Source organism: Triturus cristatus, chromosome 11 (assembly GCF_964204655.1).
Source record: "Triturus cristatus chromosome 11, aTriCri1.1, whole genome shotgun sequence".
NCBI classification, from domain to species: Eukaryota; Metazoa; Chordata; class Amphibia; order Caudata; family Salamandridae; genus Triturus; species Triturus cristatus.
Window position 1 is genome coordinate 298,527,454 of NC_140594.1, and position 26,476 is coordinate 298,553,929.

General features: G+C 45.3%; 1 protein-coding gene across 1 annotated transcript in view; it reads left to right on the plus strand.

Annotated features, from left to right (window-relative positions):
* The window catches only part of PLBD2 (phospholipase B domain containing 2), a 176,524-nt gene that overhangs the window by 49,771 nt on the left and 100,277 nt on the right, over window positions 1-26,476 (plus strand). Inside the window, exons 3-5 of the mRNA XM_085636157.1 lie at window positions 9,982-10,140; window positions 24,059-24,159; window positions 24,594-24,808. Coding sequence (XP_085492283.1) covers window positions 9,982-10,140; window positions 24,059-24,159; window positions 24,594-24,808 — 475 coding nt within the window. The remainder of the gene's footprint in view (window positions 1-9,981; window positions 10,141-24,058; window positions 24,160-24,593; window positions 24,809-26,476) is intronic.

A 26,476-nucleotide genomic window follows, 5' to 3' on the forward strand; every position in this document is an offset into this window, starting at 1 on the left:
TCCTGACCAGCGATCCTGGAGGGCGCTAAGCTCTCCTGGTTCGATCACCCACACCTTCTGGCCAGGCTCCAATTCCACCGGGTGAGCGTTGTGGTCATACCACGCCTTCATTACTGCTTGGCTGGCCTCCAAGTTGTCAGAAGCTTGCTTCCACAACTTAGCCATTTGGCTTCGGAAGGCCAGCATGTAGCTCACCACGTCCTGGGGAAGCTTTCTGGGAGTTCTTTCCCATCCGTCTCTCACCAGGCTGAGAGGTCCACGCACAGGGTGCCCATACAAAAGCTCGAAGGGGCTGAAGCCCACTCCCTTCTGTGGCACTTCCCTGTAAGAAAACAATAGACAGGGTAGGAGGACATCCCATTTCCTCCGCAGGCTTTCAGGCAGACTTCTGATCATGCCTTTCAAGGTTTTGTTAAACCTCTCCACCAGACCATTGGTCTGGGGGTGGTAAGGAGTTGTGAACCGGTAGGTCACTCCACACTCCTTCCACATGGCCCGCATGTATGCTGACATGAAGTTGGTCCCCCTGTCGGACACAACTTCCTTGGGAAAACCCACTTGGGTAAAGATTCCCATCAGGGCCCTAGCCACAACAGGTGCTGTAATGGTCCTTAGAGGTATAGCCTCTGGGTACCGTGTGGCATGATCCACCAGAACCAGGATAAACCTGTGACCAGCTGTAGTAGGCGGATCTAATGGACCCACAATGTCGATGCCCACCCTTTCAAAGGGGGTGCTAACGACAGGAAGTGGTTCCAGGGGAGCTTTCAGCTTCACCCCTGTTTTCCCACTGGCTTGGCAAGACACACATGTCCGGCAGTAGGTGTCGGACGACACTTTCATTTGAGGCCAATAAAAGTGTGGGACAAGATGGGCGAAGGTCTTGTCTTGCCCCAGGTGTCCTGCCAAGGGGATCTCCTAAGCCAATTCCAGTAGGAAGGCTCTGTAACGTTGAGGGACTACTAAGGCTCGTGACGATCCATGTAGGGGTGCCTTGGGTTCACTGTAGAGGAGACCATCCTCCCAGTAAAGGTTGTAGTTCCCCTCAACGTTCCCTGCTGCCTGGGCTTCGGCCTGTCGCCTCAGTCCCTCAAGGGTAGGGCACTCCCTCTGGCCCTTGCAGAATTCCTCCCTGGTCGGCCCTCCCTCCACGTGCCACTCGGCTGGGATGGGTAGGTCCTCCAGTTTGGTAACATCCCCCACCGCGGACTCCTGGTCCACCACCTCCGGTGGCCTATCCGTCACACGGGGCGCGGATGCCGAGGCAGGCTCCTCCTGTCCTCGGTTCTTCCCTTGGTCGGCAGCTGGCTGTGCCTTTGTTCCAGGCTCCAGTCGAAACAAACTCCCTCTCCGGGTAGTCGCGGACCCTGTGCTAACACAGGCCCAGTCAGGTGTACCCAGCATCTCAGCATGAGTCCGGTATTCCACCTCCTCCCAAGCATTGTGCTCCATGTCATTCCCCAGTAGACAATCGACCGGCACGGCAGGGCTTACGGCAACTCGAAGTGAACCTGCAACCCCCTCCCATTCAAAGGGAACCTCGGCCACCGGATAGTGGCCGGTTCTGCCGTCAGCCATCGCGGCTGGGTGGAGTACATCGGGAATTACCTGCTCTGGAGACACCAGTTGGCTACGTACCATAGTCATACTGGCTCCTGTGTCTCTCAGAGCCTCCCCTCTTTGGCTGTTGATGGTGACCCACTGCCCATACTTTATGGTATTTGCGGGCACCTGGATCTTAGGAACCATCTCCCGTTCTCCCAGGGACACTAAAGTGACACCCGCCCACTCCCTTCCCTTAGTTAAGGGCATCTCCTCCCCGAGCACTACACTAGCTACTCCGGGGGCCTTTCCTCCAATGGGAGGGGGTGGTCTTTTCGGGCACTTCGCATCTCCCTTATAGTGTCCGACGCCACCGCACTCGAAGCAAAGGACAACCCTTGGCTGCTGACTCTGGCCAGGATTAGGGTTTCTGGGTGGGTTAGCCCTAGGGGTGAATCCTGTTCCCTTTCCTTGGAAGTTATTTTGGGGGCCTTTAGAGAACTCCTTTTTCTTTTCCCCTCCCTCTTTCTTCTGGGGGGCGCCCTGTCCGGCCTTTTGAGTATCCCCTCCAGTCCCCCTTGTGGACACCCGGGTACTAGCCCAAATGTCCGCCTCCTCAGAAAGCTTCCGGGGATTGGTCAGCTTGCTATCCACCAGGTGTTGACGCAGTTCAGGGAAACATTTTTCGAGCAGGTGTTCCTTCAACATTAAATCAAACAACCCCTCGTAGTCCCTCACCTCACTGCCCTGAATCCAACCCTCTAATGCCTTCTTTGCATAGTCCAGGAAATCCACCCAATTCTGTGTGCCCAGTTTGTGGCTACCCCGGAACTTCGGTCTGTACTTCTCGGGTGTTAGTCCAAACTTTCTTACGAGCGCCACTTTCATGGTGGGGTAGTGGGTCTGCTCATCCTGCTCTAGGGCCAATAATGCATCCCTACCAGCTGGAGGCATGTATTTGTACAATCCCCCTCCCCAGTACTTCTCTGGCACCCTATGGGCCCTTAAAGAGACCTCATAGGCCGCTAGCCACTTGGCGATATCGTCGCCCGCACTATAGCTAGCTACTATGTCTTTCGGCAGATAGGGTTTGGGTTCCCTGGTGATTTCTCTACCTTCGCTGCCACCACTAGGAACAGTGTGTGCCCCGACTTGTAGGATCTGGTGATCTATTTCCCTCAGCCTCAACTCGTGAGCCATCCTCTGTCCCTCCTTCTCTTTCTCCAGCTCCGCCAACTTCCATGTGAGCTGTCTTTTCTCCCTCCGGTCAGTTAACTCTGCTTCAGATAAGCCACCGCTAGAGACAGTGCTGCCCTTCCTGGAAAGTGTTCTGGGCCCCGCTAACAGGTTCCCCACCTCAGGTTGGTACAACCCAGCCCCCTCGCTATCAGGCTCTCCATCCCTGTCCTCCTGCTCAGCCTTACTCTCCCGTCGTGCCTCCCCCCAAGCCCTCAAGCTGGTCTGGAGTTCAGCCTTCTTGGCACCTGGGGGACAATACACCCCCTCTCGCTGACAAAACTCTCTGAGTTGGGCCACAGTGTAAGTTTCCAAATCTTCCAACACAAACTCCATTTTGCCCACTCAGAATAGAAGACAGGTGTTTACAGAAGCTATGCAGGGGGGTACCTTTTGTAATACCTCCTCCCACCACCAGAGTAAATTTGGAAAAAACAAAACTCAGAATTAGGAAGTCCGCTTTGAGAAAACTCCCGGTGTAGGCCTATGGACTACCCACAGTTATTGTCGAGTGGACGCAAGCACAGCTCTATCCCACCGCTGAACACCAATTATGTTAGAAAACCCCGGGCAACCGGGGTTAGCAGTCACCCGATGTTTCCCAGCACAAGGGGTAGCTTGGCTCGAGCGGTCGGGGGTCAGGCACCGTGTTAAGCGTACGTCACACCCTCACAATAACCATGCGTGCATCCGTTCCAAAAACGACACTACACCGTAAAAATTTATGAAAATATATCGGTGTTTATCTTGTTTTCTCTTAGTTGCAGGTTAAATAAATAATAACACACTTACAGTACACAAAGCTTCTTCTGTAAAAAGGGTAGGTCAAATAAATAAGCTCAGATCATAAATAATCAATGAATAAATAGATGTGCATAAAATACATAGGCAAATAAATACTGCGAGGGAATAAATACTGTGAGACAATAAATAGGATAAATACAAAGAATACAATACTCTCAATAAATATAAGCCATCAGACCACTTTCAAATCAGGTCACATTTGTGAGGTACTAAGGGTTGATTTGGCCCAATCACAGCTTGTGGTTATGTGGATGGCCTGAGGGTGTCTCACCTAGCTTGGATAAGGCTGAGGCTAAAACTGAGGTAGATCAAGGGCAATCTAGGAATATGGCTCTCCCAAACTACACAACCCCTCACACAGGTCACTGTCTCAGTCTCAGTCCACCCCTGGCACTCCCAGGCTGGTCCTAACACCTCTCTAGCCCCTAGGATGGTCTCTTAGGGCTCCACAGGGCCTTAGGCGCCCTCTATTCCACTTACTGCCCTCTTTATGAACTTCCGACTCCGCCGGAGTCGTGTCGACGCCGTGAGGCGGTTCCGGTTCGATGTCGCTAGCCGGCCTCGGGTCGATGTCGCTGGGCAGCCTCGATTCGATGTCGGTCTCCGGCGTCACAGGGACACGATCTCCCTACTTCCGGGTGTCTCCGGAGTGCGACCTCCACTCCCGACCTCCGGTGCTCTTCCCTTCAGGTTCCGGCGACTCCGGAGTGCGATCTCCACTCCCGACCTCCGGCACGATTCACCTCGGTCTCCGGCGACTCCGGAGGGCGGACTTCACTCCCCCGTCGACGCCGCACACTCGACCTCAGGTGACTTCCTCCTCGACCTCTGGTGTCTCCACGACCTCCGTCGGCGCCCTCTCTCGACCTCTGGCGGCTCCGGGTACGACGTCTGCTTTCCAGTCAGCGCCGCTTCTTCACCTCCGGCCCCAGGTCTCTAGGCTTCTCGGCGTCGGACTCCAGGAAGATACCAATAGACAGGTCAGGAACTTGCTGTTCTTTACTTTCAAGGCCTGTTCCGGCTGTTCAGGTCCTTGAGTTGGTTCTTCTTGACTTTATCCCACACAGGGCTCTAGGCTGGGCTCAGTCAGTAGGGACTAGTATCAAGGGTGGGTTTCTGGACCCCACTCCAGGCACAAGTTTCCACCCCTGCTGCCTCACTCCTTCCTCCTTCAGTGTTGTGCTGCTCTCCCTTCACCAGTCAGGTGCCAACTGCCAACTCCAACTGCCAACTCTGAGCTGGCTTCCCAACATTCTAAACCTGCCTCACACTGTCACAGGGTTCTAGAATGTTCTGGAAGGTACTAGTAGGTTCCAGTGATGTCACAGGTGACAATGGGTGGCCACCATTTTGTGTTTCAGGCCCTCAGACAGAAGTTCCAGGGGTAGGGAAAATGGCTCCCTGACCCTGCATCAACACTAAAAAGTCTGGTGGTTCCCAAAAAGGAAAAATGCTAACAGGGTTTGAGGCAAAAGTGGGACAAAATAAATAATGATGATGAGGGACCACCCAAAGGGCTGACAGGTCTAACAGTAGTCCACAGCCGAGACCTGTTAACAAAGTCGAAGGCCGACGTGAGATCCATGAATGCCAAATATATAGGTGTTTTCTTAGCTACATTATATTTGCCAATAATCAAGTTGAGGTTGAGGCATTGTTCAACAGTACCGATATTACTCCTAAACCCCAACTGGCAAGGATGTAAAATCTGACACTCCTCGGCCCATGACCTAATTTTGTTATACAGGACCCTCCCCAAACTTTTCAGCGTATTCTCAATCAGGGAGATCGGCCTGTAACAACTCTGGTCTGAGCGGTCCCGCTTTTTAAAAATAGGCACAATAATACTGGAGGACCAAGTATGGGGTATAGGGGAGTTAGTTAAATTATTAAAAGCATTCAACAATAGGGGCGCCCAAAAATCAGGGTGACTTTTGATAAGGTCGATGGGCAAGCCATCTGGGCCAGGGGCTTTACCTCCCAGACTCTGATCGATAGCCTCCTCTACCTCCGATATGTCAATCGAAACCCTGTTAGTCATTATATGCTCATTGATGATTATAGGTACAGCCGGAGCAGAATAGATCTTACTAAAATGCGCTTCCCAAGACTCACTAGAGATATTGCAACTAATAGGAGACATAGGGTTCCCTAGAGACCTCATGCCTTTAACGGCCGACCAAAAATCCTTACCATTTTTTAACGCGGTGGCCCGTGCAAGATTGTCCCAATGCTCTCTTATGATTGCCTCCTTTCTAGTTGCTATAGCTCTTTTATAACATAATCTGAGTGATTTAATAAGGGAACTATCTCTGGGTTTGTTAACAAGTGCCCTGCGCAGGGCTCTATTAGCTGAGGAGCAATCAACATTGAACCAACCTGGGTCCAGGTGGGCTTTCTTATTAGGCCTAGACAACAAGGTTTTAACTCCTGCATAAAGCTGTGAGAAGGCGACGACTACCTCCGGGTTATGTTCCTTAAACGACAAACAAGTGTCGATCAATTCAGGGTGAGTTCTTACCATCCTGCCAAATATGGCTTTGTTGTCTATTCCACGCCAGACCAATCTGAGATTGTCAGTAGAGGGGGACAAGTCCCTAGCACCACACTCTATATCATAGATTGGTCTAGACATAGAACTCAGGGTTAGATTGACAGCGTTGTGATTCCCCCTGTAGTGTGGGAATCACCTCCGCTTTTAATACACAATTCCCTAAAGGGGCATTAGTAAAAATATAATCAATAGTGGAAGTCGAGCCCCTGCCTCTATAGGTGGGTTCAATATGGCCCGGTCTAGTCGACACTTCTGCGAGCTCCATTACGTTTGTAAAGTTATTAATACTTAGGAGGTCTAGTAATTGGGCCCCCCTATGACATAATGGTGCCATGTTCGTAGGATAGATAGCAGAGTTGATGCCCCTTTGGGGTTTATGTAGTTAAGTGCTTTTTGTCTCTTGTAAATTATTTCGAGATCGCACACACAGGTGGGCGGGTTAAGCATTAGGAATTCACTGAAGTGTCCAATGGTGGATGGCTAATTGCAAGTAACTTTTCTCTTATCACTAGTCTTTATCTCCTATCATCTAACCTCTTGGGTACAGGTTTTAAGATCACCTCTCCCCAGCACGTTCCTCCTCCTTTCCTCTAAGATAAGGCTCTGCATTAAATAAACAAGCATTGACATAGCCAATAGGTCTCGCTTTTGGGACCTTATAAGTATTTAGTTATGCAGCACAATATCCTTGGTGCAACAACATTAACTGTTGCATGGTTAAACACTTATAAGGCCCCAAAGGCGAGTCCTATGGGCTATGCCAATGCTTTTTTTTGCTTTTTTTGTTTTTAAAGGTCAAGCAGTGCTATAAGGCGCCGGCTGCCACTTAGAGGTAGAGAGAGAGGTGGGTAGAGAGAGAGAGAGGTGGGTAGAGAGAGAGGTGGGTAGAGAGAGAGGTGTGTAGAGAGAGGTGTGTAGAGAGAGAGGTGTGTAGAGAGAGAGGTGTGTAGAGAGAGAGGTGTGTAGAGAGAGAGGTGTGTAGAGAGAGAGGTGTGTAGAGAGAGAGGTGTGTAGAGAGAGAGGTGTGTAGAGAGAGAGGTGTGTAGAGAGAGAGGTGTGTAGAGAGAGAGGTGGGTAGAGAGAGAGGTGGGTAGAGAGAGAGGTGGGTAGAGAGAGAGGGGTAGAGAGAGAGGTGGGTAGAGAGAGAGAGAGGGGTAGAGAGAGAGAGAGGGGTAGAGAGAGAGAGAGAGGGGTAGAGAGAGGTAAAGAGGTAGAGTAAGATAGATGGAGAGAGAGAGGGAGAGCGCTGCGTAGGCGAGACCTAAAAACGGGGTGAGAGGTCAGGAAGAGGGAAGTGTGAATCTTTCAGTTTTTTTCCAGGGACACCATGTTGTCTCAAAACTGGCCTGTTTTATCTTTACAACAGACAGAGAGACTTTCTCTTTTGTACTAGAGCTGCTGTTGGCTTCCTTTGCGATTCGGACAGTTAAATTAAGAACCTTTCCTTTTTCCTCCCAGGCATGCTGACCATCCCACTTAAAAATCCAGATTTCTATGTACTTTGTACATGATCTATCATGGAATATGGAATATATGTTGCATTTCTCTGTAATGCCTCTATTGAGATTTGCAATAAAACCCTTTAACTTTTTTTGATCTAGAACTCAGTACTGGAGTGGTCCTAGTTTCTATTTTAATTACTTGAGATTATGGACCTGATGACAATGAGAGTGGTGACTTAATACAAGATCATGGCTGCCAGAGCTGAGCTGCCAAAGGTAAATATACGGATGACCCAAATATTGGGGTGCAGTACATTATTAGGATTCAGCTCCCTAGAGTCACAAATATATTGCATAAAATTATAGCAGACTCTGCATTGCTGGGACTTGTTAACAATACATCTACCACACAGCATTTTCGTTCTGCTGAAAAATGTTAATAAGACGTCCTTTATGACATTGTTCAAACATGTATTTCATGAGCAGGCTCATCAGTAAGAGGCAGAACATCAACAGGCAGACTACGAATAAAGTGATCACAACACAAAGCATGCAGTATTCACAGGGGTTGCAAAATAATATAATGTACTGCTTTCAAACACGTGTATAGGTTTTCAATGGCGTTAAGCAATACAATTATAAATGTTGATTGGAAAGCATGAAGAACAATGAAAATCATTGCTAAGCAGCAAGGAAATGTTTCTTATTCCACTAAGAGTGGAGTGTATTTTTTATCAAAACATTTCAAATCGGACTATGAAAGAAGAAATTGCTTATTAACCAACATCTTTGAATGTAACAAAAATGTTATCAAATCGATGAAGATACAGATTAGTTGTGGTAATTGGAAGTGCACCCATAATATAATAAATTGACAAGCATGATTTTCAGTGGAGTTCCAGTAATACAAGAAAATATATACAAAACTGATCTTAGATACAAATGAGGACCTTAGTGTAAGCTACTAAATCTATTTTTTAGTTTGCAATTTGTTATGTGGTTTACTTGACCTCTGAGCACAAATATATTTGTAAATTTACATTTGTAATTGAAAAGTTTGACAGCGCAAGGAAAAACATAACTTGATGAGCTACTCAGAAATGTAGCAAATGCAGGATCTTTGTATTGTATATGTTGTGAAAAATATAAAGATATGTTTTTTGCTCGAAACATTTTTCCTGTTCCAAAGAAATACACGTCTAAGCCACAAATTAAAAAAATATATTAGCGAGGGGTCCGTCACACGACAACGTCAGTGGTTTTAATTTGAACATGTCTGTCTGTACCATGTCAAGTGCAACTGTTTCGCAGTGCTTCAGGCCACAGTGCACTAAACGCTCACTAGTGGAATAAAATATGATAGGCAAGTACCAAGTTCGGAACCTAAGCCATCCTTTAGTAGTCGGTAAACTTAGTACTATTCAAATGGGCAATAACACCCGCTATTAATAATGTTTAGAAATGGCTGAAGTGTGGTATGAAAAGCTTTAAGTCGATGTTGCCATTGCAATCGGGTACGTGTTTTCTTAATAAACATAAAACAGCTTTAGCTGAAACAGTATTACACCACTGTCTGCAGACAACAGTGTTCACATGACGTACCAAGCTTCACACAGGAACCCAGCAAACACAAATATTATGCATCTAGAAAAATCCAGACAATGCGGGGCAAGTGAACCAGCAGTCCAAATATAGTGGTGGTTATCTTTTGAGGGCGAGAGTCGAAACATAGTACTTTCCGCTGCTACGGCAGGCAGCAAGGCACACAAGCGGCTTTTCAGACCAACCCAGCGAGGAAGAGGTGAATGCATAAACGTCAAGGGCCGATGTGGGGGAAGCACACATGTTCTTACGGAAGTAAAAATGATACAGACCTGTTAGAATTTAAGTGGCTCAGGCGAGACCTAATGAAGATACTTCTCAAGTTCAGAATTGTCCTTTGTATGCTTGTTTAGAGTGACTCTACTGGGAAGAGAGTGATATTCTGAAAAATAAATTTGATTTGTGTGATTATTTCCATGAAGCCGCTCTATGCCTTGGACTGAAGCATCTTGCGTGTGTGGCTTCCTATATTTTTGGCTGTGCATGACTAAGTTTTAAGATCAAGTCTCCTTAATAATGAAACCCTACAATAACCAAATATCTGAGGGCCAGGTCAAGTTATTCCATTAAGTTGTTAGGATAAGATTTCGCTCCACTCAAATAGTATCGTCTGACTGTCTGGGAGGAAATACAAAGGGAGGAGAATATTTTTCATTATGTTTTGCACTGAAGACACAGGTTGCTGGGATGGGTTACTGTGTAGTCTTCTTTTTTTTTTTTTCATTGGGGAGTCTTGGATGGAATTTTTTAGACTAGATGGGTTCTGCACACTTTCACTTGTGTCTGTTACTCTCTCTGCAGCTGATTTACATGCATTGGATGAACACGCTGATGGGATACTGTGGACCATACAAGTACCAGACCCAGTACTGCGAGAAGCTGCGGGCCTATGTAAAGGACAACCTAGCCTGGATGCAGGAGCAGATGCAGTCTGGAGAAGATCCAGAGTACTGGCATCAGGTGGGTCAGTTGGAAAGGTTTGGGATATGAGGGAGGAATGGTGCAAAGTATTCAGTTGGGATCAGGTTGGTCCATTTCTTGTTTCCTTGACCACCCATATTCCTTTCCGGCTGCTAATGGGTGGTGCTTCCTTGGCTTTGAGATTTAAATCGCCTTTTCATGAGGAGCGGTCTTGCATAACTTCCATGCTTCCACTGCCTCCACCACACACTCCTTCGGCACTGCCTTCTTCCCAACATATTTATTCATTTCTTCTTATTTCATTGCTGGTTGATTCTGCCATTTCGGATTACCTTTGCTACCCTGAGTTTTGATTTGTCTGGAGTAGTTCCCTTTAGCCAGATCCCCCCCCCCACTCTCACTCCTGTGGAGTTGGGGACTGGCTCCTCCGACCTTTTCTTGCCATTTACACTAATCAGTCCATGTTTTATCCTTCCCACATCGCTCTGAAATGAACAGTGGAAAAAAGTGCTTCTAAACCACTCCTTTACCATTTTTGAAGCTTTACGTATGTGAAATGTTGACACAGAAATAGGCTTTTCTTTTGTTAGCAGTGCAAAACCACTTCAGGAAAGGTTTTGCTCAAAAGGATTTATTCACTCACTGGTTTCCGTAGGAATAGAGCTGCTCCGATAGGTGGGAAGTGGACACTCCAGGGTGGAAATGTACTGAAGGTTTGTGGGGAAACCTAAAGGTTTGTGGCCATTCACAAATCAATTTGACCCGTTTCCACCCCAGGAAAGATTAAATATTTGCTTCTGTAATGTGTCTGTATTTCGGTGCCTCAATTAAAGATTTTTGAAAAATAAAAAAATAAAAATCGCTTCTGTAATTAGAAGAAAAAGTAACCAGTTTGAGAATAAATTTGCGTTGGTGCTGCAGACGATCTCAATTTACATTTGTGAAAAAAATTAATTCTTAAGAACTAATTGATGACGTTGGAGATTTAAGACTGTCCCTGGTAACTTGACCAGTGTCTGAAGTAGAGAAAATAGTCTTGTAAGTCACATGTTCGTTTTAAAGACATGCAGGCACTATTTTGTGGTGCTGCATGTATTTGATCACAACTGAGGTAAAGGATGGAATAGGCACGCAAAGAGCACCTTATTGTTACTGATTCATTATCATTCCAAAGAGGGTAGTGATTAGGTTGGCATGGAGACTGAATTATTCCATAACCAAATAAAAATGGTTTTCCTAATAAGAGGTCAAGAACTAACGCTGCCTTAACACCAGTCTTTTCTGAACCTCAATTTAAATTGAGTGAACATGGATTTAAGTATTGGATGATCACAAACGGCATCAAATATGCTTCCTTCTGACCGTCCTCCGTCCCTTTTTCTGTGACTGATCAGGCGCTCTCATACTGCCTATGTATTTTGTGGGACAGAATGTGTCACGATAAGTGTATTGCCTGTGTTAGATGTTAGAGACAGGCGTACCTGGCTTTCATTGTCTCTTAATGCTGGAGCATCTTTCTAACAGTCTACCATTCCTAACTCTGTCCGTCCTCCATTCATAACAGTTCTCGCTCCTTGCTTTATTCCTTCTAGCCTATGCCTGCTCCTTACTTCTGTCTCCTGCAGCCATTTTTTCGTTTTGGTTCCTGCAACCATGCGCCTGAAGCGGGATACCAACTATCGCATGCTTTCCTCACTCCCTGAATCCCCTTTTCCACTCTCCTATCAAGTGCAGCATTTTGAGATGGCATTTGAGCTGCATGGAGTGCTGCACTTGTATCAATGTGATATAACACAGATCTGTATGTACGTATGTGAATGTCAGCTGCTCTGTATGTATGAGTATACTGAAGGTTTGTGCAAACAGGTGACAGTTTTTCTGCTGGTCTATTTATTTGCGTAGGTATGTTGCTGTCTGTAAATTTTCTTTGCCAGTCCCTGCACAGATACTGTGTGTGCACTGTTCAAAAATAAAACTTGTTGGCTTTGCCAATGCTTCTCTTTCATTCCGGTTCTTATCATAACAATAAAGCATTTTGGGGTTTTTCCACATCTGAATGACTCACTCTTGCCATTTTAACCTTCTAAACACACTTTGCTCTTACGTGCTCCTGAAGTCAATTGTTCATGAAAGTTTATTTAGTCTGGTTTCGGTACATGGCGTCTTGGAGAGGAGGTGGGGTTGGCGTTACACTGACTCTTCCTAGCCAGTTAATATAATGATATTTTATTTAACTTTTACAGTTTGGTGTTTCAGGAACATCAGTTAAGAATCCATTTAATTCTGTAATCTCTGCTTCCTTTGGTTCCACATTCTTCCTGGTAAAGGCTGTGGGTGGTTGCATAATGCCTGCTGTGTTCGTTGGTAATCTAGAAGGCATTATCCATGCATGACATTAATTTAAAAAAGCAACTGTGCCCCTCCATTGTAGGGTGCTCTTGTGTCCGTGTTTGGGAGTTCTTCCCTCCAACACTACTATTTCCATGCAGCAGACATGAATTTATTTATTTATTGATAATGTTTTATATAGTGTGAATGTGACCCACGAGAGTATCAGAGCGCTTTACAGTATACAGTTATAAAATATAAAGATATGAGGTAATATAGGCATTTAGTATTCGTCATTACGTACAAAACAGATATATAATAAATGGGTAACATAGGTGACCCGTCGACGATACATGATGAACCCAGAGGGCAACAAAACATTCCACTATATACAGTTATTGAACATTAGGTGGTTGTGGTAATAAGCATACATATAATATTCTCCTTGCAACCGCAAGATGTAGGCAGTGATAAGAGGTTTGTATAGGTGACTCGATGTCTGCATAGAATCAAGTCTTAGGACGTGAATTTGTTCATTAGAAGTATTTTTACTTCTTTTTTGAAGGCGGTAAATGACCAGATTCCACGTACCCCTGGAGGTAAGGAGTTCCAGATCTTTGGAGCAATCCCTGAGAACGCTATGCAACCAGTTCTCCTTTTATGACAGGATTGTGGTTTCAGAAGTAAAGTACTTGCGCTTCGTAATTGTCTGCAACCTCCTGATCGTTCTAGCTTTAGAGCTAAGTAACTGGGTGTATTGTTATGGAGTGCTTTATGGGTCATGCAGGCAACCTTTAGGTGTATTCTTGCCTCGTATGGAAATCAATTCAAAGCTCTCAAGGTCGGAGAAATGTGGCTATTTCTTTTAGTTCCTGATACCAGTCTTGCCGCAGAATTAAATGTTGCCCTCAGTGGAGCTAGCTGGTATTTGGGGGTACAGCAGAGGGTGGTGCTTCCATAGTTTAATCTTGGTAGCATTAGGGCTTGCACTGCCATTTTTAGGTCGGGCTGAGGGAGGAATGGCTGGAGTTTCCTTAGTATGCTCATTTGGTGATTAGCTCCCTTGGTGGCATTAGTGATGTGCGTCTTCATATTCAAATGTTTGTCTAGGGTGACTCCCAGGGATTTCGCAGAGTCAATGATGAGGGGAGCACAGTCAAAGGAGGGTAGGTGTTTCAGCCTTAGGTCTAACTTAGGTGTGTGATTGGGTGGGGAGATGAGAATGAATTCTGTTTTTCTGGTGTTAAGCATGAGGTGATTGTTAGTGAGAGTTTTGCTTGTTCTGTAGAATAGTGTTGAGGGAAATGAGTCTCCTGGAGTGGAGATTTTCAGATACAGTTGGGTGTCGTCCGCATACAGGTGATATAGAATATTTGCTGATTTCAATGTGTTCGCCAGGGGTTCCATTAGTAGGTTGAAAAGGATGGGTGATAGGGCGGAGCCCTGTGGAACGCCTAGGGTGACCACGGAGGATTGAGAGAGTGAGTTCTTCAGCTTGAATCTTTGTGTTCTGTTATTTAGGAAGGATCGCTCCACCATGTGCGGCTTGGACTCATTCGCCCCTTCTTTAATCTTCATGATTCCTCTAAGTTCCCATATGGATGCTCGTATGCCAAGATTTCGTTAATCATAAATCCCTGTATGAAAAGCTGGTCCTTGCTGTACCTGTATCTACTGCATTGTTGCAGCCATTAATATTCTGGGTAGTTGCTCGTTATACAACAGACTTGTTATATGTAACTTGTCTTAATTGTGCGGAGCTAGGCCTAAGCAATGGAACCTCTACATCTCTCCTGAAACCCCCTCCCCCCCCCCCCCCCGCTCCCCCTCCTACGTCCTGGCTGACATTTCTCTGAAGCGCTTGAGTTTTACTGTATGTTCTCCACAAAACAAACATAGAGATGGTGTGGGCAAATATTGGGGAGGCTGCCATGTGGAAATTGAGTAGCTAAGTGCCTCCCTGTTAACGCACATCTCCCACTACTCTTCTCCTCCCATTCAGAGAAACTTGCCCATAACTGTGATGATAATAACATTGATACTAGCAGTGCAATATTCTTCAAAATACTTCTTGCTTTACATTTCTTAGCAGGGTGTGCAGCTCATCAAAAACCCTAAATAATATCTTTAGAACCCCTTATTAATTAATGATGTGCACCATCATACAATATCTTAATATTGCAATAGCACCCCAAAACATACTGGATTAATTATTGAACCTGTCAGCTAACATAGAATTAGCAATATATCTCAATATAAAAGTGATTACCATAAATAGCTTGCTTATAACGAATCAAAGAAAGGGCTAGACTGTAGAGGAAAAAAGAAGGCATGTATGCTTAACTTGGACATCAAATACCCCCAAACTGACATCATTTGAGCCAATGTCTATTCTGTGTTTCAGAAACAGTACACATGTTAACAACATGGTCGTATTCAAAATTCATATATGTATCTCTATCCCTAGCAATCAGGCATTTCTGTCTCCAAAACATATAAATATAGAATACATGCTGGCACAGATGAAGAAATCTTTGCCGAGTTATTGTAGAGATCTGATCAAAAATAGAATGCCACTCTTCAAAGAGAATTTAATTTAATCATAGTCGTGGAAAGATTCTAAGATCCATGCTGACTAGTAGTCACTCTCCTACTAATCTTCCCCAGAAAAATAGTGGTAATGGTGGTTTTACAAGACAACTTTAGCTTGTAATGCAACTGTCCCCTTCGCAATAGCCAGACTGACAATCCTCCTTTTCCTGAATGAAGGCAGGAAGGAATGAAGTCTAGAAAATGACCCTAATCACCTACTGCATGTTGACTGGTCTTCCAGTCTTTGAATGTCTCCACCTACCATGGTGAAAGTAAGACCTTGGGATCTGTATTCATCTGAAAATGCAGTTTTGCTCCTAAATCCAGTGCAGTGATGAAGTGTTTCAATAGCATGTCTTATTCCAGCAAACCTTCCAGTGTTTCAGACTAGCCATCGAGGAGTGCACTAGAGCTCTGACTATTGCAGCATCATATCCACTGTTTGCGGAAAAAAGGAAAAAAAACAGACAAGATACCAGGATTTCAAAACCACATTGTCTCGAATGTGCTTGAGTCTTCAAAACCTTGCCCAAATAAAACCAGTGCTCATATAACTGCACTGCCATCAGTGGCTTCAAGGATGACGCTGAAGTTTGCACCATGCATGAGTCCTACTGTGGCAAAAGTCTGGGCTGATTGATTACCCTAGCATTAAACTGTATTTGAAATGGACACCTACGCTCAGCAACTGAACATCTTCTCAAAACACTTTCGCATGGTGGAGACGCAATGGCAGATTCATGGGACTGTGAACACTTGGAGTCCGTCCAAAACTGTGGTGTGTGATATGCCATGAACCCATGCCAAAGAAGAGAATCAAACCTTATGTGGTTCATGAAAATCTGAAACTGGACATTGTAGAGAACTGGGCTTTTATTGCAGGTGCCCCCTCCCCCACACTGTTTGCCCCCTTTTTAGCTACTAGATACTGATTTTCGACTGACAGTGCACTGAGGCTTGCTAACCAGACCTCCGTGCCAGTGCTCCCTCCCTAAAACAAGGTGTTGTGTAATTGTGCTACTATTGGCAAAGGACTTCAGCGCCGCTGTAAGTCCCTTGTGAAAACACAACTTGACATACTCCTGTGTGTCATTCCAATGTGGAGTATGTCATGCAAATGTCACTGCATCTTATATATGCAAGTCACCCACAGCAGGCCTTTGAGACCTATGGCAGGGAGCATTATATTTTATGTGAGGACATATCTGCATGAGCAGCTATGTCCCTGTGATGTATAGTTCTATTCCTAGATATTGTAAGTGATTAGGGAAGCCATTTTAAAAGCCTGTCCTGCACACCGATGAAAACGAGTTCCCCAGCTACATGATCGCTTCATTGAAAATTGGGATGTTTGGTATCAAACATCTCAAATTAATCAACCCACACAGATGCCAGTGTTGAATTTATTAATACATGCACCCAGAGGGCAACTTAGAGGTGTCTTCTGAAACCCTACCATCCACTGGTGTGCTGACTTACTGTTTTTTGCCAGCTTGCCACCAGAGGCAAGTTTCTGAGCCCCCAAGAGTGAGGGACTTTGCTTTCAGGAGATAAGAAACAAAGCCTGCTCTGGCAGATGGTGTTCCCACCCCCTCCCACAGAATTCCAAGGCAAAAAAGCTTCAAAGAGCTCACCGTCTTTAGAATGCAAATCTGTCTTCCCTCACAAGAGAGAAAGCCAACCCCCTTTGTCCAGAGCCCTTTGGCACCTGAACAGGCAGGGAAATTAGCTACGCAGGATGCGTGTTCCACTGGTAGGCTGGACACACCTCTAGGGTGAGCAAGTCTGACATGAACTCGACTTTAGAAATCCCAGCATATTGTGTGTGTTGGAATTAGGAATTCTGGGACAGAGTGATGCCCAATCCCCACAGGAAGCGGTCCTCTAGGGGATGCAGTGACCCCAGGGGTAAGTAGCCCATTGACTACTACCCTTCACTCCCCTTAACGTCTTTAAGTTGAGTACTTCTGGGGCCCCCTGGTACCAGATCTTCAGATTTTGCTGGATCCAGAGAATGAGTGGACAAAGAAGAGTCCTGTCATGAGAACCAAATGCAACAACTGACTTGGCACCAACCCTGCCAGGCTGACCTCTGCCCCCATCAATTGTTGAAGAAGCAGACTCATCCTGCCGCTGTGCAGTCTCCAAGAAACCCGGAAGGCTGCCAGTGCTTCACCAGTTGCCTGAAGAAACTACCTTGGAGTAGAGGACTTACTCCCCTGCAGCTGCAGGCACCAAAGACACAAGGTACGGTCCACTGAGTTGTCGCTCACTGGCCATCCAGAAGAAGCAGCTCCCCAGGAAGAGGACCTTGTGCTCCTGAAGGTCAGGTCTGTACTCCTACCAAGTGAAAGGACACCAGGACCAACCAGAGCAGCATTAGACCAATATCTGATGTGCTAGACCCCTTGCAGCAGCCAAGGCATCTTGTGTCCAGTACGGACACCAACGCGGAGGAAGACCGACCTGCACGTCGACTGACTTCAGGGCCAGTGAGACCCACATCATGAGTGGCCCAGTTGTCCTGTTTGCCCCTCTGCAGCAGAGATACCAAGACAAAGAGTGAGTTTGTGACTGCCGCCACCTGACTCCTCAAAGCACCTATGTACTTGCGCTCCAGAGACCAAGCCCAAGGGAGGTGACCATGCCAACAGGGTTGCCAGACTCACAAGAGCTAAGCCCATCCTTGAATTGGCCCAGGCTGAACTTCCAGTCACCGCCTGCAGCCTCTTTCTGCAGGCCTCCTCCAACCGCGAGTGACTCCAGCACAGAAACCTGACTCCAAAAGACACTACTGCACCAAAGCCCCACAGGCCGAGGCGAGGTGGACCAAAGGCGTCCATAAGTGCCCGAAGATCTCAAAGGTCGAGCCCCCCTGTAGGTTCCCCCGCAGTGGTGCCCCATTCCCTGCTTGCAGCTTCTTTGTAACCGGACTGTTCTCCTATTGAAGTGAATGGGACATCAGACGCTGTGACACAACACTGGACCCGGACGCCCCAGAGACTCCTGAGGTGGCCTGTTGGTATGACCTTGGACCTTGGCCCATTGTCACCTTAAGTCCTGAAAAACAGTCCTGTAAGTCGCTGCTAAGGGCCCGAATGCAATACATGTTTTTCCTCCATAGGATAACATTGTCGATCCAGAAAATGTACTGCGTCCGTTTTTGAAAACTGTAAACATTCGTAACTCGAAAATTACTTACCCGATGATCTGTGTGTTTGTTGGTTTATTTGCTTGTTTGTGTTTTAGTTAAGCACTACCCTCTTATATGCCTTACTGTTTGCCCACCCTACAGAAAGAGAGAGCATTTGTGCCTCAGTAATTCCTCTGGGGTTTTCTTGGACTCTTTACACTGTGTACCTTTTTTTTTTTTTTTTGTTCCACTATTGAGAGAGCCAGGTTCCTACAGAAATGTTCATACTTACCTACTACATCATTCTCTGCAGAATAGAGGTTTCCATTAGTAAGACTATTCTTATAGTCTATGGCCATCTCCCCAAAAAACACTACCCAAGCAACAAATGTCCCACTCAGTGTATTCAATGGTTTGATTCATGTTCTTTATTTTTTTCGGGCTCTGTGTTCAATAATGCATGGAACTCCTTTTGCCGGTATTCAGGCAGAACAGAATTCCTCTAACATGGGTTTTGCATGTGGCTATCCTCAATAGATGCCTCCAGCTCTTTTTGCCATTATAATGAATCCATCAATGGATTAATTATTGTAGCCTTTCTAACGTTGATATTTAAAAAGGGATTAACTGCTTAACTGCAGTTGATGAACCATTCATGTCCACTGGAGTAACTTCAGAGTGCAGTGAGTGGGAGCGATTTGTCCACCTTGTTCCTAAAGAAAATTCTTCTGGTGTGAGCACAAAAAACGTTTTCTTCTTCTTTTTTTTTTTTTTAAATATTGGGAGTGAAAAACATTAGGAAGAAGTGTGAAGATCTGGAGGATGGGTCCTGCAAGGATAACAGTAAAAGCAGCAGCGCAAGAGAGCACATGGACGGTTCCAGCCTCACTTGCATTTGCTACAGACATTTTCCTTTATCCTGGGCGCAGAGGGTACAACTGATATTGGAATTCTTAGTCTAATTAGGGCGGGTCCACTATGCCGGGGCTTACGACTTAATAATTAGATAGCCAGGATGACATCATCCGACATGAGAGATGGGATCTTAAGATAGTAGCCGGTTGAAGTAAGGACATAGAATTTGAAGAATGCACCATTCAACTGTTTCAAGGTATCTCTCAAGCTGCGCTGCATAGATGAAGGGCCTTGACAGCAATAACTATGGACCTTTGAGATTGACAAATCAAATATAGGTGGGCTTACTCCTTCGCTCTTGTTTCTGAACTTGGAAGAAGGACAAGGGTGATCAAATCCCTAGAGGAGGGAAGGAAAATGTTGAACTTCCCAAGCTCATCTAAAGACTTTGAAGGACCTACCCCACCACGAGATCAGCGGGAGTCAGCCAAGAAATGGAATAGGAGAATGAAAAAATCCAACAGAATTTAAGCGTTGCCTGATTTACATCTCGGCTTGGATGACAGATAACTGTTTGAAATTAAATACAGATAAAACAGAGGTATTGTTTTTTAATCAATCATCTCCTTTGCTATCTGAGCTCTGGTGGCCGTCAGAGCTAAACCCCCACCGGTCCCAGTAGCCTCAGCCAGGAATCTGGGGTTCAAATTTGATATGAACCTCTCCAGCAAGGCCCAGGTCTGCCAAGTCTCCTTGTTGTGCTTTTGGAAGCTGAGGGCCTTTCAGAGATTCCTTGATCTCCTGCCTATGGACTGCAGGCTTTGGTTACGTCCCAACTAGACTACTCCAACAGCCTCTATATTGGACTACCAGCTTATCTGATCCGACAATTGCAAATTATTCAAAACGCTGCGGCCAGACTTATTAGGAATGTGCCGTTTTGTCACCACATTTCCCCCCATCTGTGGAGCCTTCACTGGTTGCTTGTCAAAAGGAGAATTGAGTAAAAGGCGCTTTCTATCGTCTACAGAGCCACCAGAAATCCAGGCCCAGACTACTTGAAACAGAGACTCCAGCACTAGCACCATGATCGGGTTCTGAGATCTAATCATCAGAATCTGCTCCGGATTCCTCGTTTCTCTAAGGCCAGGATTGGCGGCCAAGCTTTCTGTGTGAGAACTGCATCTCTTTGGAACTCTATACCTGTCCATCTTCGTTAGCTAGAGTGGCGGCCAAGCTTTCTGTGTGAGAACTGCATCTCTTTGGAACTCTATACCTGTCCATCTTCGTTAGCTAGAGTCCGATCAGGCATTTAGGAAAGCGCTGAAAACTTGGCTTTTCAGCCTTCCGTAGTTCCTCCCCCCCCCCATCTTTCCTCACTGCTAACTCCGCTTTAGTGCCGGGACACCTCCGCTGGAGGCAGCCGCGCACAGCATAAATGTCTATTATTATTATTAAGGGGGAGAGCAACGAAGAAGGGCTTGAGCAGCAAGATAAGAAAAGATTACTGTGACGGATACAAAGACACTACATCAAGAAAAGAGTGACTTATCGGTTGGTGGTATTGTAAGATGAATCAGCTGGTGGCCAGCTGGCTTATGGGTTTGATTCTCCCCCACACAGTGATTGTCACCCCCCACCCAGAATTCAATCACCCGCATGGGCAGCTATGTTTAGGTTAGTTTTAGTTTGCAGTTAGAAAAGAGACCCGTTCGTAGACTTTTACAAACGGCTCTACTGAAGCCAAAATCCTCAGTCGCAATTCCTGGTTTCTTACAACCCATTCACCTACCCACTCTCCAAAGGGACACAATTTTGAAAATGAATCATGAAATCCCAGGAAGTGATAAAGGTGAAAAAACTTACCAGCCCATAAGGATCCAGGCTCAGACTGCCTCCATTTTTTTTTTATGTTTGCCTCTGAATTGTTCCCTGACTTAACCCAAAAAAATGTAACTCCTTTCAAACAGGAGAAGTGATGGACTCCATGAAAGAGGCTGTCATTACCATCATACACAAACCAGACAAAAGCAATGCACTGCATAGAGACCCATCTCACTCCTTAACTCAGACCTGAAGATATACATAAAAGTGCTAGCAAAACAACTGGAGGACTGCTCTCCATTTGTAGTGGACCCAGACCAATCGGGTTTAAAACTCGCCAAACGTTTGATAATATCCGTAGGGTCATGCACTTGATTGAAAAAACAAGGACAAAACATTCCACTGCTAATTCTTGTGATAAACTAGGTAAAAGCGATTGATCGTGCAGAGTAGCCTTTTTTTTTTTTTAAACGGGTCATGCATAAAATAAAGCTAGCCCTCACATGCAGCACTACGTTTTGGGAAGTATAAACTAAAATGGGTAGAATCCAAATTAACAGGGACAGGATTGCCAATTTGATACTCTCCTATTGGACTAGACGGGGCGAACTCTGTAAAGCTAATTATCCACTCCTAATGCATGACCTAAAGGCAGATGTGACAAAATGCTCTTTGTGCCAGTGTTGGGAAGAATGGCCACATTGAAGATAAACGTTCTCCCCCTCTTCTTCACCAAGCCCTGTTTGTGTCCATCCCTGCTCAGGAGATGGCACAGCTACAAGCGACATGAACCAAATGTATCTGCCAAAGCAGTGAACCTAGAATTAATAGAAGAATCCTACAGAGCAATATAGTAAGTCGGGAGATTTAAAAACCTTCTACGCAGCAGCCCAACTACACTTTGACTTTAAATGGTCACTGAACGAAAAGCACTGGCCAGTTAGGGAGAGGAAACTCATGGGCAGAACACTGTGACATTTATGGCTCCCTAGGGAAGCTGCTAGACTTGGAATGGCCTATGTATCTGACATCACTCACCCACTGATGAATCTGTGGAACTCCCTCTCCCGCAGTACACTAAAAAGAACGTTCTCTTGTCACCCCACTGCTAAATAATCCGGAATTTACCCCATCTCTGGAGGGGTCTCGCTTTGGGGCATGGAGGGCAGTAGATTGTACTATGCCGAGGGACCTGTTTCAGAGGGCTACAACTAAAACGTTTTCTCCGTGCAAAGCAGAGTACAAACTGGCCGAATCCGACATACTGTTACTTTAGGCATTGGGCGATGCAACTTGTCAATAGGCTCTGCCAGAAGAAGTCTCTCACCCTTCAAAAAGTTGTTCCTCATCTACAGGTCAACCACGGGACTTATTTCAGCGAGCTATAGTACATAGAACTCCTTAGAATATACACAGAAATGGTCTTTCATGAAAGGATGGGAGGAAAGACTGGGAGCGGAGATGACCAAGGTGGAGTGGTCCAGGCTGTGGAGAGAAATCCCTAAGGTAGTATAGAGCGTTCAGGATGGAAAGACCTGCTATAAACTAATGTACAGTTAGGAAGTGACTCCCCAGAAATTAAAACGTTTTCATCTTAATACTGATGAGAGGTGTTGGAGGGATGTCCCAGAGTGTACATGTGTGGTGGTCCTGCCCTGTACTGTCTATGTTTTGGAAAGAGTCCCTTAGTTTTTTAAAATAAAAATAAAAAAGTGTGTGGATTTGCCCACTCCAATGGATAGTAACCACCCTTGGGCTGCTGCCAAGAATTGGTAATGTCTGAAAGGAGCAGATTTGAAGTTTATAACTCGCTTGCTCTCAGCAGCAAAGCAAGAAATTGCAGTATGTTGGAAGGACCGGCGCCCTCCGGAAATGACAGCCTGGGCCCATCTAATATGAACTTTATTGCCAATGGAGAGGCTGAATTACAATATCTGAGACAAACACAAAACTGTTACAGCCTTTAGCAACGATTAACTGATTTTCTCCAGGAAGAGACACTGGGACTGAGAGGTCTGCAAACGTTACAAGCCCCGGGATTAAACGGACTCTAAAATTAAGTGTCATGTGCTGCGAGCTGACGTCACACTGATTGAAAGTGAAACCATTCAGTGCCATTAGTGCTAACTGTTTTCACTTTAGTGCTCAGGGGCATATTTCAGTTCCCGAGCACCAGTGTCAGCCAGTAGTACCTCTTCATAGTGGATGTCTTGCGGATAGCCCACTCGGTTTCGGGGGGTGGGGCAGTAAAAAAAGTGCAAAGGGGCAGCCCATCCAGGCATCGAGTTGAGCTTCCACCCCATAACCAGCTCAACAGTCTTTCTGGGCAAATTGGGATGGGGGATAGCCTGCACCAAGTCAAAGCCCCCATACCTAAAGCTCTCACTGTTTCTCTGCCCCCCCCAACCCTGTTGGAGGTGAAAGAGTAAATATTAGAGGGGTCGCCCTAATCTGCCTCGGGATGGTGGGTATGACCCACAGGATGCTAGGGATAGTTTTAATAATAGGGTGGGTGGGGTCTGTCCCATTTTACCATCAGGCCATATCCCTCCTCTAAAGTCCCATAATTCTTTCTGCCCCCTGGGGCCTAGAGCATATCCATTAACACCCCCATGACATGCAAAGAGGAAATTTTGATTCTTTTTGGTGTAGTTTTGACATGGGGCTAGCAGAGGGGGTGTAAATCACAGATTTTCCTCACATTTTTGTGAGAGAATGTTCTGTAATCTGCAGGGATTCACAAAATTAAAACCACCCAGCATTCCCACTCTTCTCTCGGGAAAAACAGTAACCCACTTATAGAATCCCTAACATGTAGGGAAATGGACAACATCTGGCCTGGATACCTTATGTGTAAAGAAAGTTATGAAGTCTTAAGCACAAAGAACCCCAAACCTAAAAATTGTCTCAGCGCTTGGGGAGCCTCAGCAGCTAAGGCTAAGGATTTAAAGTTGATTTCAGGGGAGATTTTGTTTTTAAACATGGGGACTGGAAGGAGCTCAAACTAAGCAGACGCCCCAAATACATTAAACCCAACTATCTTTCCTTTTCCTCACACTAACTGTATTGTACACTATTCACTACGCAACGGGTGATTAGTTACTCTAGCTGCACTGAAATTAATAATATCTGCAGAATTTCAGTCCTCTTCCTAGAGTGTAAGAAGGCTTTGTAGTTACCAGCTATGTTTCTCTTAACCTTCCAACTTTTCTTTCTATGTTTTAGGTCCGCCTAGCTTTGCTGCAACTGAAGGGCCTGGAGGACAGTTACAATGGACTTGTGTACTTTCCCACCAAGAACTTCACTCTCAATCCTTTCGGATTTCTGTGAGTTTGTACACCCTGTAATGTGGGAGGGTGGGCTTTTATGATTTCAGAAAAGTAGAAGAGAATTGGGGATTTAGTTGAAGGGAAAGACTGCTGTGTCCTACTTTTAGGTTTTCTCCTTGTGATGGAAGCTGTGCTGCTCCTCTTAGTGCAATGCGCACTCTGCGCCTCTCTTTCCATGGGGTGCAGGTATAGCTCCTCCTCTGTCTGTGCTGCATTCTGTTGTCCCTCCTTTACAGGTTGTCGAATGTGTTGTCTAAGACTCGCTCTTTGCAATGGGAGGTGGGCCTCTCTTTTTTTCAGAATAAAGGTCTCGCTTCCTCTATTTTCCTTCTAGGTGTTCTCAATCTTTCTGTGCTCCATGCTTTTCCTCTCCCAACCCTTGAGAGGTGGAGAGCTCTTCATCTAATGCCTTTCATCCCATGTTCTTACAGTCTGTTCCAGCTTGGTGGTGATTTGGAAGACTTAGAATCTGCCTTAAATAGGACAGATTCCTCGCGTGTCCTGGGTACTGGATCCTGCTCGGCCCTCATCAAGCTGCTGCCTGGAAACAAGGACCTACTGGTGTCCCACGACACTTGGAACACTTATCAGTCTATGCTTCGTATCATCAAGAAATATTCCTTGCCATTCCGAACCACACCAGGAGGTGAGGCGTTTCTGCATTTACTGCATGCAACTGCATTGACTGCTTGTGCAGGAGGTATTGTTTCACCTGCTAGTCCCCCAGCAGGTGACCTGTTTCTTGTTTGCACAAGTTGACAAGTTTTTTTTTTTTTGTAGCACATACTGAAAGTCCTTGGTAATAACCTCTTACAAACGCCTGTGAAACCTTTCCTGTTACTTGTTCAAAGCATTGAGCTGATCAATGCATACCTCTGATGTTAAGTTATTTGAAGAAGTAGAGGTCTTACTTAATTTACTCTTCATATTCAATACAGGCGTTGTCCTTTTGTAGCTATGAAGTTACCAACCCGTGACCTAGAGTTCTCCTTTTGGTTTTGGGAATGTATTGATCTACATCTTAAACTTTTCGTATTTTCAGATAGTCTGGATTTTTATTTAAAATATGCATTTTAGTCCGTTTATTCACTGGGCTCATACCAGTGGTTAGCACCTGCTTCTTTTAAAATTATAGTTTAAAAAAAATGAAGTTATAAGGAAGTAGACCTGTTTCATAGCCCCTTATCTATACCCCGTGCTCATTCGTTAACTTCTTATTAGCAAAAACCGATGATCAGCAGGCAGGAGATTTTGCAATATTGCATAGCAGCAAATGAGCTAAATAGTGTTGTTTTTTTAATTTTGTAATCGGTCTTTTTTTAAAACAGGATATTAAAGATGTCTGACTCTAACTATGTAATCACATTTATTTAAAAATGTCGGCCTTGAGTTTGATTATGACTTTGTTGTCGTCAATGGAGAATACTGGTAATTTAAATGCAGTCAGGTCCTGAAATTTCATACCCCAACAGGAGAATTTAGAGGAACACAATCTACTTTCAAGGATATTTCATTTTTAGTTTGCTTTTAAGATTGTTCCGGTGATGCCTGTAGTTCTAACACATTGAAGCAGCTAATGCCACATAAATGTACACAGTAACATCATGAGATTTAAGGACAACAGATAGATAGCTTTTCAATTTTTGGGGCAATTATCTTTAGTTTTTGAGGGCAGAATAATCAATGTGTATCAAGCCGATAAAGGGCAAAATTGACTTTATTACCGTTATGGACGTGGTAAGTTGCAGTTGATTTAGGAAAAGTACTATAGGCAAAAAACTTGAGATAGGAATGTACTACAGTGAGACTAAACACTCCAAGGAAAGTCTGAATAATTGGGTTGAGATTGCATCTGTCGATGATATGAAGCCCAGTTGGGTGTGTTATACTGATCACAAAGGCTTACAGCACCATATGTAGCGTCGTTAATATAGAGAACAAGGCAAATATAAATATAAAAAAAGCTATACTCACCGCCAAGCTAGAACACTTTTCTCAAAAAATTTATCAGGCAGCTAACAAACCCAAGGAGATATTCACGATCATCCACGAGCTTGCTGCCTCAGACAGAGTTGCACCTTGACCCATTCCTTCCCAATCCCTCTGCAACTCCCTCAATGACTTTATATTGAGAAGATCGCCACTATAAAGCAGAACACCCCCATGGCACCTCCTATGTTCTCTTGCCCTCCTTTACCTCCGTCACCCTCCTCTCTAGACCAATTCCCCCTGATTTCAGAAGAGGCCTTCCGTACTCTCCTTGGAAAAGTTAAAACTGGCTCCCCTGCTGACGTTTGCCCGGCACACATCCTAA